Below are 17,958 nucleotides of genomic sequence, written 5' to 3' on the forward strand. Positions count from 1 at the left end.
ACATGCACTTGATGAACTACCGAAGTGCCATAACCCTCTATGCCAACAAGGACGCTATTATGTGCAAAATCTTTGCCACGACGCTCCAAGGTGAGGCATAAGACTAGTTCCACACCTTGCTGCCACGTTCAATCCGGAACTTCACTGAACTTTCCTTGGTTTTCACTAAGGAATATTTGTTCTACTGCTCAATTAAAAAGAAGTCTAACCACCTCTTCAACATGAAGAAATACCTGAAGGAGTCACTCCTCACTTATGTCAAAAGATTTAAGGCGAAAAAGGCAAAAATTGTCCGATGCGATGACAGCATCGCATGCTCAGCTTTCCGAAAGGGGCTCCTAGCAGATCACCCACTTTTCAGAGAATTGATTATGGGCGATAACCTGTCCCTAGTAAACTCTTATGCTTTGGCAGAAAAGCACTCCCTCTGGGATGAAGAAAAACGCTCCCAGAAGCAGCTGAGCAAAAATGCAAAGACGCGGAACCAACTCAGAAAAAGGCAAGCGATAAATCGCTCAACAACAAAAGCAAAGGGAGGCACAGCACCCAAGACGTGCACCAAGTTCTTAGTCCCGATTAACCAGAACCTTCGCGATCTCAAGGACAAGCCATGGTTCAAGCCACTGCTACCCATAAAGGGCGACACCGCTAAGATGGACCAAACCAAATACTGCGTATTCCACAGAGGTCATGGGCACACACCCAATGATTGCATCACATGAAAAAGGTACCTTGAGCAGCTCGTGATGGAAAACGAATGCTACAAGTATGTCGACAAACCAGCTGCCCAGCCAAAGTGAGAAGTAGATGCCGATGCCGAACCCCCAACCAAGACAATTCGAATTAACAAAGTCTTTGCCGAATCTGAGCATTTAGAGGCCACCAACAATTCCAAGAAGAGGAAAATCCAGCAAGCGAGATCTGTCAATCAGGATCAAGCCATATATGCTGTACCTGGACCAATCATCAGCTTCACCGAGCAGGACGCTGAGGGAGTAGACTTTCCCCACAACGACGTCCATGTGATTTTTGTACAACTGGCTTAAGACATCGTTGACAGAATCATGGTGGACAACGGAAACTCAGTCAACATCCTACAACTCTTAGTCATCCAGAAGATGGGCCTGGAAAGCACGATCCAACGCAAAGTAGAGGTCTTGACCGGATTTAACTTACTTACCTCAACTGCCATTAGCACTATCACACTCGACGTAACCAGTACACCGATTGTCTCATCACAGACCTTCATGATCGTCAGCGACCCATCTCCTTATAGTGGGATATTGGGCTGACCCTGGCTTGTGAAGATTGGAGCTGTGACCTCAATCAAGTACCAGAAAATCCGATTTGGCATTTTGGGAGGAGCAGTCAGAGAGATCAAAGGCGACCAGGCCATGTCCAGGCGATGCAATGTACAAGTTCTTAAGGAGACGAAGAAAAAATCTTTTGCCCCAACAGTAGCAACTAAAGTGCAAAAAAATGATTCTACCTCCACCGAATAGCAATCACAGCAGGCAGGTCAAGAAGTTGGCATCAAGGTTGACAATGCCGTGGAAGATGAATCAGGATGGAAACCCGAAGAAGATGCTGAGCACATCTTCCTTGACCCTAAGCAGTGGTCAGACCACGCCGAATGTGCATCCAAAGAAGATCTAAGTGATCCTGGATATGAAGTCCCCCACCACTCTGAAGGAGATCCATGACCTGACGAGTAGCTGCACTTAACCAATTCCTCTCACGAACTATCAACCAATGCAAGCTTTTGTCAAGACAAACAGGATGCATAGCGAGGCAATGGGAACGACGAAGTGCGAGAAATGATTACAAGGCACTTAAATTAAACCCTTCTTGTTGACAATTGTAGTAAAGATGCAAGAAGGGATCGTTCTAGACCGGGGATTAGGAGGGATTGCTAATCTACTTAAAACTGACTTTAAAACATAAAACTAGGCTTGAAAACACTTAACTAGACTCAAAGAACTCAAAACAAACTAAAAAGACTCGAAACAACACAAAACAATTAAATAGACTCAAACTAGACTCTGGGACTTAATTTGGACGAATTCTAACTTTAACTTGACTTAAAACACTTAAAAACACAAATTGGACAGATTTTAGCTAATTTTGACACAATAAAGTAAAGGAGATTGGGTTTTTGACGAATTTGAAGTAAAAACAAGTAAACTGTAGAAACTAAGTAAAGGAATACAAATTTGGGTGAATTGATGAGTGATTAGCTAGCTAGAGGGTCCTTCTCCACACATGACACACGTGCATACAAATTGATTTCCAGTTGCTTTTCCAATAAACCATGAACCTTAACACCCCAGATTAACCGTGACATCACTAATTAACCCTCAGATTTTCCTTAAGTCATTGAATTGGATGGACAACGCATCGGCAACCAAATTATTCTTCCCAAGTTCCCTACATGAGCTGCATAATAGAGACACAAGCAAAGATCATTAAGTTTCATGAAAATCATAAGCATTGACAAGGCATTTGTAACTATGACATCATGATACTCATGCCAGGAATTTAACTTAACATGATTGTGACCAGCAACCTTTACTACTTGTGAATATAAGTTTGTAACGATTATGTGAAACTCCCTTATATTCTAGCATCAAATTCAAGCATGCAAACTAAGTAGTCCTCCTTAATCAACATACAAGAATAAGTTCTTAATCAAACAATTAAGTAAATCGCATTCACAATTTATGAAATCACAACTAGAATTAATCAATTCATATCACAAATATAATCATGGTTTCAAAGTCTCCTCTTCATAGCAAAACAAAGAGAATTTAAATTAAACATTGAAAACAAAAGATAGATTACACCTAAAAACGTTCCAACAATCTAACTTGAATAGCCAAAAACGTCCAAGGCTGCTTCTCCTCTCATTCTTCCTTGCTAAGCTACGGCACAAGGGCATAAGGGTGTGAAATTGGGTTTTGGTGTATTATGGTGAAGGATTGACAAATGGCAGGGAAGTATGATGAACGATAGGGTGCGGAAGTGTGTATAGATGATGGCTGAATGGAAGGATGCGGCTATGGGTGAAGACGGGGATGAATGATGGTTGATTTGTGTATATGAATGAATGGATGTGTGTATGGGTGCGGCATAAGGTTTTTATTTTAGGGAAAGGATCTTAACTTTAATTAAATATTTTAGGAAAGAATTGGACCCCAAATCCCCAAGGAAAAGGAGAATTAAAGTCAAAATCCTAAGGAAAAAGGGAAGGGATTTGCGGCAAGGAAAATAGAAAAGGGAATAGTGTTTCCCTTGCACGGCAAGGAAGGAATAAAAGGTAAGGTGGTGCGACATCCCCTTTTGACTAGGATTAAGGCCTCTAGAATTTATATTTAAGTGTCCTAAATTAATTAGGGACCCTCTTTGGTAGCTGGAACTTATGTAGGAAAAGATTAGGGAAGCAAAGTCAAAATAAGGAAGTTTGACTCATGTTTCCTTCTTTGTGGCTGATTCCTTTACTTCCAAATCTTGAATTAATTTCTTCCATCTCTTTAGCAGATTCCTAGTCTCCTTTGGTCTTCAATTTCGTCCATCCACCTTGCTCCAAGCATGTGCTAATCATTCCAAGCCCAAAACTGCTCCAAATTGCACTTTCTTGCCACTTTAACCATTTGGACCTACAAACACATGAATATAGCTCAAAATGCTAAAATAACTATGAACTAACAACATAAATGTAAGAAAACAAGCTAACTAAGGCGCCTAAATATGCTCCTATCAGGAAGCTAGATACCCGAAAATCGAAACTTTGATTTTGAAGCTAGTTGTTGCAACCCAGAAGCTTAAGCTGTACATTTAGACGTATGCAGTCATGACGTGATATTTTGCACGGCCCAGACACACGATGTTAAAGGAGCGAAAACTGGCAGATGTTCTGACTAGCGCAGCAACTTAGCCCAAAAATGCCCCAGAGGCAGCCGAGCACACCGTATCAGCATCAACCCCACATGCATGATACTTTTAATGCTTACACGTCGATGTATCATCCAACTACCAAGGATCGAGAGCAGGCATAGTTCTTACTACCCCAGACGATTTAATGCTTGAACAGGCGATCACTCTGAGCTTCAAGGCATCAAACAATGAAGCCTTACTAGCAGGTCTTCGATTGGCAAAAAACCTAGCGGTGAAGAAGCTCAAGATCTATTCCGATTCCTAGCTGATCACCAACCAAACCTCAGGGGAGTACGGAGCAAAGCATCCAAGGATGGCTCGATACTTCGAGAAGGTACGAGAGCAGCTAGTGATGTTCTAGGCGTACACACTCACTCAGTTTCCATAACCAAAAAATGCCCACGCAGACGCACTAGCGAGCCTAGGCTCCGCACTAAACCATCAGCTCAGATGCTCCATACTAGTCGAATATCTGGAAAAGCTAAACAAAGATAAGGAACCAGCAGTCGAGGTGGCGCAAATCAACACGACCCCGAGTTGGCAAGATCTCATCATTGACTACATAGTCAATGGAACACTCCCTCCAGACAGACTGGAGTCAAGGAAGCTCCAAATGAAGGCAGCACGCTACTACATGTGGAACAACATGCTCGTTCGAAGATCTTTTTCAGGACCACACCTCCGCTGCCTATCGCCTTCCGACGACCTAAAGATCCTTAGCGCAATCCACAAAGGCGTCTGTAGAAACCATTCAGGAGGCCGCTCCCTAGCACAAAAAGCTCTTAACGTTGGCTATTATTGGCCAACCATGTATCAAGACGCCAAGGAGTATGTACAAAGGTTCGACAGCTGCCAACGCTTCAAGCCCGTGCCTGCGCTACCTGCTAGTGAACTTTACCCGCAGACGAGCCCTTGGCCATTCATGCAGTGGGCGATTGACCTGGTAAAGCCAATGCTGCCTGTTACTGGAGCAGATGCATAATGATTGTAGTGACCGACTACTTCACAAAATGGGTCGAAGCTGAACCCATGACCACAACTACCCAGACGGACATAAAGCGCTTCATATGGAAGAACATAATCTGCCGCCTCAACATCCCACACTCCATCGTCACTGAAAATGGTCCACAGTTTGTGGGCAAAGACTTGGCAAAGTTCTTCGAAAAATATGGCATCAAGCAGCACATGTCCATGCCCTAGTATCCGTAAGGCAACGGGTAGACCGAGGCGTCCAACAAGACCATCCTCGACTGCCTTAAGAAGACCCTCTCAGACAAGAAGGGCAAGTGGCCAGATGAACTCCCTAGTGTTCTATGGCCATATCGCACCACCAAAAGACGAGCAACCGACATTCTCCCTAGCATATGGTTCTGAGGTGATCATTCATCCCAACGTTATGGTGCCAAGCATCAACACTGTACTTTCAAATTTTGAGCAGAACAAGAAGGAGATGGCCACCAACTTAGACCTGGCAGAGGAAAAGCGCGAGAAGGTTATTACCCGCATTTCGGCCTATCAGTAGCAGTTCCTCTCTAGCTACAACAAGAGGGCAAAAATCCTGCAGTTCCAGCCAGGAGATTTAGTCCTCAGAAAAGTCTTAATCACTGCTCGACAGGAAGGCTCCAAAAAATGGCTCCCATCTGGGCAGGTCTTTACAAAATTAGTCGAATAGGCGGAAGGGGCAGCCACACCCTTGCCACTATGAGCAACAAAGAGATTAACAAACAATGAAATGTCTACAACCTGAGAAAGTACTACATGTGACCTCCCACCATTCCTTGGACCCCGTTTAAGATGAAAAAGTTCGAAGACTCAAGCAACTTAATAGACAAAACCTTACATGCTGAGAATTATCAGTTGTTATGCCATTACTGCCTACGAGCAAAGTTAATAAAAGCCTCTATTTTCAATGAAGATTGAATGAGTTATTCACAAGTCTAGGTTAAATGCATAAATAAACTGACCAACCTTGCAACAAGCAGAAGACACCTGCTGCCCTGCAGATATGGCGCAAGCTCTCCAACAAGAGAGGATAAACTAATCAACCCTGCAACAAGCAGAAGACGCCCTCTGCCTTGCAGACATGGCGTAAGCTCTCCAGCAAGAGAGGATAAACTAATCAACCCTACAACAAGCAGAAGACGCCCACTGCCCCGCAGATATGACGTAAGCTCTCCAGTGAAATATGATAAGCTAATCACCCTTGTGACAAACAGAAGACGCCCGCTGCCCTGCAGACATGGTGTACCCCTGTGATAAGTAGAAAACGCCTGTTACCCTGCACATGGTGTACCCCTGTGACAAGCAGAAAATGCACGCTGCCTTGTAGCATGGTGTATCGCTATGACAAGCAAAAGACACACTCTCCCCATTCAGACATGGTGTGTGCTCTCCAATACGAGAGGGTAAACTAATCCGGAATATCTAGACGTGGAAGGGTGGTACAACTGCTCAGTTTCTCCTGAATGCAGCGATTACCTGAGCTGGATGATGAGTCGATATTATACTATATATTTTACCCTAATCTTAGTATTAATTTATTGGTTATTTTGGTAAAATTTTGATACTTTGTAATGTATTTTCAATGTAGGACATTCAAATTCCTCTGGAGCAAAAAGTGATCAAACGGATGAATTTTGGAGTGATTCCAATTGGAGGATGTTTATGTGCCTTTCAAGATGATTGTATCAAAAGTCCATATAAAAATTCAATTTTTTCTTACCTTGGTGCAGCACGGAGAAGAAGAACTACAACGAGAGACGACTATCTATATGGGCAAGAAAAGAATAACGCTAGGGGAGGGAGAATAACAATTTCCTTTGGCTTATCTTTCTTGTTGGGATAATAATTATTCTCCAAATTTATTTAATCCCCTACTTAAGGCAAAATTAAATAGGTATAGTGAATAATTATTTTCCTTTTCCTAGAAGAAGTCTATTGTTTGAATTTAATCCTCTAAAGAATATCCCCATCCGTGTGTCTCCATCAATGCCTGCATGTGGACATTTTCTGAGCAGCTCCTTAAAATGCTTCCATGCCTCGTGAAACTCTTCATTAGGCTTTTTGGCAAAGGATAAAATTTGAGTCCTCATATCAAGAGTTTTTGAGGCTGGATAATATTTGTTAAGAAATTTGTCACTCATCTGTGCACAAGAAGGGATACTAGCAGATGGTAGTGTAAGCATCCATGTTCTTGCCTTATCTTTCAATGAATAAGGAAACAAACGAAGTTTGATTGACTCTGCAGTAAACCCCCTCACTATAATGTTTTTGCACCCCATTAAAAACTCTGTGATATGCATATTTGGATCCTCATGAGCTAATCCATGAAAAGTAGGCAAAATCTCCAACATGTGATGTCTTATCTTGAACGCGTCGCCTTCCTCTTCTGGATAAACAATGCAACTAGGTAATTCATTAGCATGGGCTGCTAATGTATCTCTCAAAGGACGCCCGGCAGCTGGTATGGCAAAAGCCATGGTATCTTGCCTATTCCAAACCCCTGAAAACAGATTTTTCAGAAAAGTGTCCTCCAATAAGGGTTCCCACGCCAAAATCTGCTCCCTGTGCCTTTCTCGTAATATGCGTTCCGGTTCTGGATTGAATTTTAACTGCTGTTGATTCTGGGATTTGGTGCAAACCATATACAAAATCTGCCCAGATTGTGTGATTTGTAGAAAGAAAAACGAAAATTAAATTAAAATTTGTTGTTTTTATTTTTAAAATTTTTTTTAGCAGCAATAATTAACAAAGAATTATGTTTAACAGAAATTGTTTATAAACAATCCCCGGCAACGGCGCCAATTTCTTGATAGGGATTTTACCACCTGCCACAGTAGAGATAAAATCACACAAAATACTTGCAAGAGAACAAGGTTTTTGTAGTATAAATGGCTCAAGTAAGGTCATTTTCCGCTGGGATTATTTAAAACAATGTATGGAAAACCCTAATCCTAATTAATTATCTGAAAGTCAAAATTGGAAAATGTTGATTTTGAATTTAAAAGTATTAAAAACGAATTTTAATAAAAGTAATTTAAAGAAAGCAACTAATGACCAATTAAAAAGGAAACAAATCAAAGAGAAAAGATTTTTAAAAATAACTTTGGAAAAACACTAGGGTTCCGCTGTCACCCTAACAATCCTACGTAGGGCGTTTGTTTGCCCTCACTAGGTTGGACTGGACTGGACTGGACTAGCTATTAGTCCAATACTGTGTTTGTTCCATGCTGGGACTAACATTAATGAGACTAAAGGGGACTAGCATGGACAAAACCCTTCACTAAGAGGTCTTAGCGAGACCCCCCAATAACCATGGGACTAGCTAAGACTATCCTCTCTTTCTCATCCTCGTCATGCTCAACGACCACTCCCGACAAACTCCTCGTCATCTCCGGTCACCTAGATCAATCATTAACTTTCCAACTCTCTTTCAGATCCATTTCACAACCAACTTTCATATAAAATATACCAAATTGAAGCTGGGAGTGACAAGATTACGATTTTACCTAAATCGAGGCCAAAATGTGGTCGAATGTGGCCGGAAAATGGCCTGGAAGTCTCGGCCTGTTTGGGCTTCTTCAAATCCATGACATATTCGAGCATTCAAAGCTAAGATCTCAGTCTAGGGATGGTGATGAATTTTTTGGCGGTGCTAACTTCATCCAATTTAACAATGGTTGGCCGGAAAACACATCGGGAAACCTGCAACTCATCGGGAAAATTGGAGCCGTGAGGTTCCATTCGAACAACGCATAGCTAGAGAGGGAGGGATGACAGAGAAATAAAGACTGGAATCAATAAGGAGTTTGACCAGGAATGAGAAAGAGACATGAATTAAGAGGTCTAAGAGGAAAAAAAGAGGGAGAGGGTGGGACGATGAGAGCAGAGGAAAAGAGTGGGACGGAAATGGTAGGAAAAGATGAAGAAAAAGATAAGATCATAATAAAATATTAATAATTTATATATTAAATAATATAATATTAGAATTTGTTATTATCCAGCTTCTTAGTCCAATACTGCACCAAACGCTTCACTAAGTTAGTCCAGTTTAGTCTAGTCTAAGCCAGTCCAGCTTAGTCCTTGAAGCTAATCCAGTCCGAGATAGTCCGGCGCAACAAATGCCCCCCACATCCTTATGAATTACACATGCATATTTTGAAGGTTAGGTTTTCCTAAAGTATGCTCTATTTGGAACCCCCAATATAGAACGTATATCTAACATGCAACCCGTCCGTGGCGTCCAGATCGAATGTGAACATGCAAGACTCATTAAGTTTTGTGAAGACCTTTTGAAAACCATATAACTCCTAAGACGTGTTGTCCATCTTAAGTAGTTACACATGTTAACCACAAGAAGCCTTAGTCAATTTTAGGGACAGTCATCCGCCAAAATTGCATCAAATTACTTTTCTAAATATCCTAATGGTCGCGAAGCACTAAGACAAATAGATAGTTTAAAGCACAGTGATTAACAATCCAAAACTTGCATGCATAAATTCATAAGAAAATTAAAAAGAGACTACATATTCTTGCTAAGGATCATGGCCTCACCCTAGCGAAAGGGATTAGTTACACATATTCATAAATAAAATCAACATAATTGTATTAAATTAGAAAAAGGATGAAAACACCTGAAGTGTAAGTCTTGAAATCTCCAAAACTTTAGCCAAACTATTCTCTCAAAAGTTGCATATGCCCAAAAACAATCCCCCCCCCCCCCCCCCCCCAGGTTTTAGCCAAAAGGCTTATTTATACAACTCTCATTAAAATCCTCCTAGTCAAAGGTATCCAACTAGGAAACCTAAAAACTTGAAATAGAATAGGAAACATAATCCTAAATTAACTTGGTAAATTCGCCTAGAAATCTGCACAGCCACGTTTTGGACCCAAATCAACTCAAAAACTGGCCCAAAGTAGCTGGATTTAAAGCTTGAACTATTCTGAACACTTCTCTAGAAGGCCACGAACCCATATGAGGTCATCTTGGGCTCCAAAAACGCAAGTCAAACTTAGAAACGTCACTTTCCAGCAACGCGCACTGCTTCTTTATTTAATCGCCAGAAAATAACCGCTCTGTAGAAAAATCTCAAATTTTGATACGAACAAGAAAAGTGACACACAAATGTCCTCCAATTTGAATCACTCCAAAATTCGTCCGTTTGATCATGTTTTGCTTCAGAGGAAGTCGAATGTCCTATATTGAAAATATAACACAAAGTATCAAAATTCTACCCAAAAAATTACCAAATTAATACTAAGAATAGGGTAAAATATATAATATAATATTGACTCATCATCTATCTCCAAATCAAGAAAGAAGATCAAGTTCAAATTGGGAAACAACTTCACAAGCCTAAGCAGCTTGGGATTCCTACACCTACTATCATTTTCCTGCGTGCATCACAGTAGGTGTGGGGGCATTTATGGAGCCTAAAATAATCCCAATAATTCTAGAGGCAACACGTGGACTTTTATTCAAGAAAGACAAGATTGCCCTTAATAAATGGGTAGGCTTCTTAGATGTTCCCACGCGCAACTCACACCCCTGGAGGTCTCAGCAGCTGAATACGACTACCCACAGCTCACCTGCCCTTGGCAAGGACTTAAAGATAAGGATTAATTACCCTAAAAAAGCCCTAAACACTTTACTCTCTCAGATAAACTAACTTATACATCGGAGATCCGTTGACTTAATCCCCCCCCCCCCCACCTCGTGGGCACGTGAGGCTTAGGTCTCTGATCAAAGGTGTTGATTGTTTTACATGTGCATTTTCGTCAAGACTGAAGACGGCAGAAATTTACATCAACAATTCTGACATCGTTAGGTTTGGGCTGTCTCCCGCAGTCTCAGCATAATGATGCTCACCAACCACAACAATGGCATATGCAAAGTTTTTGGACTTTACAAAATTACCATTAGGTTTCTCACCGTAGATAACTTTTATGCTTGAGTCAAATGTTGATTTTATATCACCAAGGATCGTAGTCCGTAATCATGAAAAGGAAGTTTTATGAAAAATACATTGCAATGAAAGAGAAATCATGCAATCCCATCGCGTGACGGCATGACATTCTCCATATGTAACTACTCTAACTTGATATCTTCTCTATATTTCTTTTCTATACTTTGAGCATTTTGACTATATGGCAATGTTAGTTATGACTAGAAACTCTATAAACCTATTGACCTTAAAAATTACAAAGCCTACGTGGCGCGCTGGCCGAGTAACTAATGAGCTAACTACGTCCTTCAGTTGATGCGGGGCATGCCAACTCGTCAACCGAGGAGTAAAATTTGTTGATGTCAAGTTGAACGCGCTACTGACTTCTTGATCTTGCAACTACGACCGAGGAAGAAACACGTCTCGGCCTTTGGGTTCTCGAGCCTACAGACAAGGCTGCTGGTTTTGCAAAGTTCACGAATCGTCGACGCCGGGTTCGGTCATGGTGATTATATTCATAAGAGTATAAGCATGTCGAACTGGCTCCAAATTATACGAACACAGGTACTCAAAAAAGATGTATGTCTTGATGGTAAATACAGTTCGGCCGTCAGAATTCCGAACTCTGAAACTCACTTGTGAGTATCCAATCATAAAACCACTCGGCGTTCATTGTGCCGAATGTAGTAATTGGTAACACCTTACTCGGCCGAGAAGGCTAATAAGATGACCTCTGCCAATAAAGATTCGGAAACCTTTCTCGACTGAGACTTGGATAGGTAACTAGTCGGCCTTGACACAGTGCTATTTATCGAAACTAAAGGTGTTCCTCGGTTGGCTGATTCTATGACAACAATGTTGTTTATCCAAACTGAAGATGTTCGTCGGTTGCCTTCACAGTGCTGTTTATCCAAACTGAAGATGTGTTGGCGGAAAAAGAAAATAAAAAAATCTCAAGATGTTTGAGAGGTTTGTGCAGGGCAATTTGTGTGTTGAATTGGAGGGGTTTATTCTGTTGCCATTGCCTCTATATTTATAGTGCCAGTACGCTTCATTGCTTGTTGCTTGCCGTGAGTATGCCCCGTGTAGAAGTAATATTCCTAAGAATATTAGATAATCCTTCGTGTAGGCACTCCCACTTTTTTGGGATGTGATAATGCATGAAATCCCATCGATTTGGATTTTAAAAAAAAAATGATAATGTAGCTCCAGTGAATATAATGCAATTGCATTAAAACCAATCAACGCCTACCATTATTTGGAGGCAATCCAAACTAATGGTCCAATCCAAGTGCCATGCATAATAATAGTGAATTATCATGCCGTGACCTATTCTAAACGGATTTGATGCTATCCTGATGCCAGTTATTACCATGCACGACTCTTCACTTTTGGCTTCTCCAGATGTGGTATATCCCAAGCAGACTTGCATAAACAGAGAGAGAAGTCCTCCTTCATTTCAACTCTTCCTCCACGCATGCATTAATCTTTCTGCCAATTAATATCCATTTGCCAACCCAAAAAAACATGCATTACGATAAAATCCAAACTGAGCCTTATCTTCGATCTTTTGATCCGATAGCATTTCAATCTTTTGGACTCCTTAATTATCTTTGCACTTTAGAAATAATTTTCAATAATTCCTTAGATAAGATCATGATTATTAAAATCATAATAATATCTAGACAAATTACTAATCAATCATCTCAATCTTCTTTCAATCCAACGGCTTAGAATTTTACTTATTCTACGGCCTCGATTGCTCGGGCCAATAGTGTAAAATCGGGTCCAAACAAAACCTTTTGGGTATTTTGATAAATATGTTAGTTGTGACGAGAAACTCTCTAAATTTTGTTTTTGTGTGCATGTGTGAAAATCATGGGGTAATAGTGCTCACCGATCATCCTAATATCATATTAAAATTAAAAGAGGAAATTTATGAACAAAGGAAACATAAAAGCAAACCTTGTTAAGGAAATAACATAGCAAGTATGACAGCAGGGGAACCTAAAAGCCACCCCATGTACAAAGTAAAACAAATAGTAAAAACAAAATATCTGAAATAATATTTGGTAGAAGCAAAAAGATCATGACATAAGTAGAAGTTACACACATAAAGGAGCTTTGGACCACCAATAATATGCACCATGATTTGTGAAAAAAAATTCATTAAATAGAAGAAACCATCAATTCAAATGGATTGACAAAGATACACTTCATTTAACCAAGATTTTGCACAAGATGATCAAAATGATTGATAGTGAACAATCTCAAGTACCACTTATATTGATTTTAAATTCAAGAACCAAAATAATTAGTTATGTCAATCTTAGAAACCATTTTAAATAAAAATTAAAAGGTTTAAAATATGGATGTTACTTTCTTTCATTTGTATTTGTTAGACTAACTTTAACCCTTGGGTTATAATTTAAATTTTAAATTTAGTTTTTAAACTTTCCTTATTTGATCGAACCCTTGGATCAAATATCAATTTTTGGTCGAAACTGATATTTGGGGCAAATTTAACACAAGAAACCGGCCCGGATGAAAAATTCTGACCCGCACTAGGTCTGGACGCGCTGAGGAAGAGAGAAAGCTGCGCACTTTGACGCGCTAAAGGGAAGGTAACGCGCCAAAAAGCAAGGGAAAAGGGGACATGCTGAGGGGACTGGGGCTCAGCCTGATGGGGCTGTCGGCAAACATGTGCAATCCCACTTACTTTATTTCAATCGGACGGCGTAGTTTAGTGAACTTTATCTAGCCAAAGCGACCCTTTCTTTCCTGGCAACTTCCAAGCGCCCCCTCCCCGAAGATACATTTCATTTTTCTAGTGAGAACCAACGAAGGGGGTCGTTGACCTGCAATCTTGAGTTTCTTGAGGGGCTACACGAGACTCACATTAGGCTGTCGATCTTGTGCTTGTTGATGGCTTCTTCTTCTTCATCTATTCCTGATTGGAAATACGATGTCTTCTTGAATTTTCGAGGCGAAGTCACTCGCAATACCTTCATCGGCCATCTCCACAAATATGAAATTCTATTTGTTCTGGATAATGTGGAGAGTTCTATCTATTCCTGATTGGAAATACGTTTTCCCTCAGCTGATGCAGGTGAAGCGCCACTAGATATGCAGGCAGAAATTCTATCTAGTATCACAAATATGAAAGTGGGGAGTTTAGAGATTTTGAGAAATGGTTTTCAGAAGATGATGGAAAGAGTTGGTAAGAAAAAAAGTTTTACTTGTTCTGGATAATGTGGAGAGTTCATCCCAAATTGAAGCCTTAATTGGAAAGCAACCTTCATTTGGTGGCGGAAGTCAAATCATTATAACAACTAGACATAAACAGTCACTAAGTAGACTTGGTGATCAGATGTATGAGCCCGAGTTGTTAAATGACGACGATGCTCTTGAGCTGTTTGTGCAGTATGCTTTCAGTACAAAGCAACCCACAGAAGAATACATTGATCTGTCAGGCCATTTCATAAAATATGCTCAAGGTTTGCCTTTAGCACTCAAAAGTCTTGGGAGCATTTCTCGATGACAAAAGTGTACTTGTGTGGAAAGATGAGTTAAAGAAAATAGCGAGAAACCCGCACCCGGGAATCCAAAAAGTCCTTAGAACAAGCTATGATGGACTAGATGATTTGCAGAAGGAAATATTTCTTGATATTGCATGTTTCTTTAAACAAATGAAGAAAGACTTGGCAACAAGGATTATGGAGGGTTGTGACTTCCATCCCCATACCGGATTAGACGTTCTAGTTGGTAGAGCTCTTGTCACTATCTCATCTGATGGTGTACTCGAGATGCATGATTTAATAGAGGAAATGGGTCACCAAATCGTACGCCAGGAATATATAACAGAGCCTGGAAGGCGCAGCAGATTGTGGAGCTATGAAGATGTTCATTATGTGCTAAATAAAAAAAAGGTGAGAAATACGCTCCCCTCCACTCCATTAATATAATTGCATTGAATCTTTTCTCTCTCAGTAATATTAGTAAATTTTAAAATAATAATAATAATAATAATAATACTTCCGGTATTGTTCATTTTTAACGAAAAACCTCATTTTTACATTTTCCTGGTACTATTCACTGCACCTTTATTTGTCATTTTTCATTAAAATAAAGTTTTTTTGGACTTTTTGTTAGATTTCCTTAATAATAAAAGTATAAAGCTTCAACTTTGACCAAAATCCAATTCATGAGAACCATGTGCATTGGGTGTTTTAATCTTAAGTTTGTACTCATTCAAAGTGCAATTTTGGTAATTTAGGCTACGGAAGCAGTTGAAAGCATAACTGTGCAATGGCCACACTCAAACAATGTGGTGGAATTAGATACCGCCCTTGTTCAAATGCCAAAACTAAGACTACTCAGAGTCCATACCCACTGTTTACTACCAGAGGGTGAGCCGGCCGATGATCACTGGCAATACGAGGATCTAAAGTTTCTCTCTGAAAAACTAAGTTATCTGTTCTGGAACAAATGTCCCCTAAAGTGTTTATCGTCCAATTTTAACCCAGAGAATCTTGTTGAAATTGACATGCAATATAGTTGGGTTGAACACCTCTTGAAAGGAACTAAGGTACGTTCATCATTTGCCTATATACTGCTTTGAAATGGTTTAGTTTTTAAATGCCTTATTATGTATGTAACACATATTTTCCTTGATGTATATTGACAGCCTCTTGGAAAGTTGAAAATTATCAATTTAAAAGGCTCTCATCGTCTTAAGGAAACACCGGACTTCGCTGAGGCAAAGAATCTTGAGAAGCTAATTCTTGGTGGATGCACAAGTTTATATGAGGTTCACCCATCCATTTCTGCCCTTGAAAAACTTGTCCTCTTTGATCTAAGTTGGTGCGGCAAACTCAAGTTCTTTTCAAGGAACATTTGTATGAAATCTCTTGAAACCTTTGATCTCTCTTTTTGCTCAAAGCTTGAGAAGTTTCCAGAGATTTCCGAAGTTATGGAGAAGCTTTCAAAGCTTTATTTGCAAGGGACTGCAATAAAAGAACTGCCTCGATCAATTAACAATCTTACGGGGCTTGTTACTTTGAATCTTGAATATTGCAGAGAACTTGAGATTCTTCCAAGCAGCATTGTTCAGCTCAAGTCCCTGCAACTTCTTAATCTTTCTGGTTGTCCAAAGCTCAAGGCCTTTCCAGAAAATGTCAGAAATCTGGAAAGATTAAGAGGGCTTCGCTTGGATGAGACATCTGTTAAAGGCCTTGCCCCATCAATTTCATCTCTTCAAAACCTTGAGATTTTGAGTCTAAAGCAATGCAAGAAACTTCATAGCCTTCCAAGCAGCATTCATATGAGATCTCTTCGAACCCTTAATCTTTCCAGCTGCTCCAATCTGTATAATTTTCCAGAAATTCCTGAAGTTATGAACCTATTAGAGCTTAATTTAGATGAGACTGCAATTTTAGAACTGCCCTCGTCCATCAAAAATTTTACGGGACTCGTTACCTTGAGCCTGAAGGATTGTAGAAGATTAAAGATTCTTGCAGGCAGCATTCAGATGAGATCTCTTCAAGCCCTGAATGTTTCTGGCTGCTCAAATCTGAGGAATTTTCCTGAGTTTCTAAAAGTTACGGAGAACCTAACCTAACAGAGCTTCATTTAGATTGGACTCTAGTTGCAGAAGTCTCTCCTGGCCGAGAAAATTTTAAGTTTTCAGGGATTGCAATTGAAGAATTGCCATCCATAATTTATAGTCTTACGGGACTTGCTACCTTGACACTACGGTATAGCAAAGACTTTGAGAGTCTTACAAGCAGCATTTGTCAGCTCAAGTCCGTAAATTATCTCTCTTTCTGGTTGTACAAAGTTTAAGGTGTTTCCAGACATATTAGAAATATGGAAAGATTAGCCAGCCTTGATTTGGATAGCACATCTATCAGAGAGCTTCCTGCATCAATTGAACGGCTTCAGGGGCTAGTGTCGTTAAATCTGAAAAACTGCAAAGCCCATAGTGAGAGGCTGAACTCTTTGCATAAAATTGCTTCGGTTTATATAAAGATGAGATACATATGAAATCATTGCCTGTCTACCCCTACATATATTTTTGTTTTTTTTGTCGTTCAACCTGGTCTTTTAAATCCTCCAACTACATTAAAGATAGAAATCTGTCTATGTTTCACAAACCAATTTACGTAAAAGATTTTTTTTTTCCTTCTTTTTCATCTTCCTCAATAAGTATTGTTTAATAATACTAAAATCTTCTAGAAGCCAGTTAGATTTTCTTTCATTTTTAAAACATTGGAATTCAAACCTTTTTCGGTTTTTAGTATCTTCACATATTTCAGTTTTTTAAGATTTGTGTGTGTATATATATATATATATGTGTGTGTGTGTGTGTATATATATATGTATGTATGTGTGTGTATATATATATTCTGTTTTGCATTCTTTTATTGGTTTTGAAACTATAAGTGAATATATCAGAAGACTAACAACTTTATCCAATAATATAATTTTGTATATAATACTCTTACACTATCTTTTATTAACTTTTCTTACACAATCACTGAAGGTCATGCTATTTAGAAAGTGGTTTGAAGAGTTCCAAGAGCTTGATTCACCTAATTTCTCCTCTTCATGTAAAAATTCTTTCAAAAAGCTTAAACATCTTTTGGTCCAAATAACATTAACTTTCTGTAACAATCTTTTATCCCTTTGAAACATAATCTTTTTATAGCCAAACCATGCTTGCTTTTGGTTCTATTGGACTCTCTGGGGGCATGGTAGAACTATTTCAGGCCTGCTCGGTGATCTGGCAAATGTTGCTTAATTGATCAATATTCATTATTATTTTATGATTTTTATATGCTGATGTGATGTCTTCAGTCGTGTGCATTATTACAATTATATATTTGTCTTGAACAACATGAATTTGAAATGTTCAGGTTTTGTCAGTGACCCTGGATGAATGGTCTGATGATGAAATTGATGCAATGATAGAAGTTAGAGGAAACTCTTCTGCTAATTCAATTTATGAGGCTTTTATTCCCAAGGGACTTTCAAAGCCAGGACCAGATGCCGGTCATGAGGAACGTTCAAAATTCATCCG

General features: G+C 39.6%; 1 protein-coding gene across 1 annotated transcript in view; it reads left to right on the forward strand.

Annotated features, from left to right (window-relative positions):
* LOC137746452 (TMV resistance protein N-like) overlaps positions 1–17,958 on the forward strand; it is a 45,783-nt gene that overhangs the window by 20,406 nt on the left and 7,419 nt on the right. The window contains exons 4-5 of the mRNA XM_088682300.1: positions 15,565–16,860; positions 17,795–17,958. Of these exons, the coding sequence (XP_088538426.1) occupies positions 15,565–16,497 (933 nt within the window). The 3' untranslated portion in view covers positions 16,498–16,860; positions 17,795–17,958. The remainder of the gene's footprint in view (positions 1–15,564; positions 16,861–17,794) is intronic.

This window comes from Pyrus communis, chromosome 2 (genome assembly GCF_041283825.1).
Source record: "Pyrus communis isolate YQ-2024b chromosome 2, ASM4128382v1, whole genome shotgun sequence".
In the NCBI taxonomy this organism is placed as follows: Eukaryota; Viridiplantae; Streptophyta; class Magnoliopsida; order Rosales; family Rosaceae; genus Pyrus; species Pyrus communis.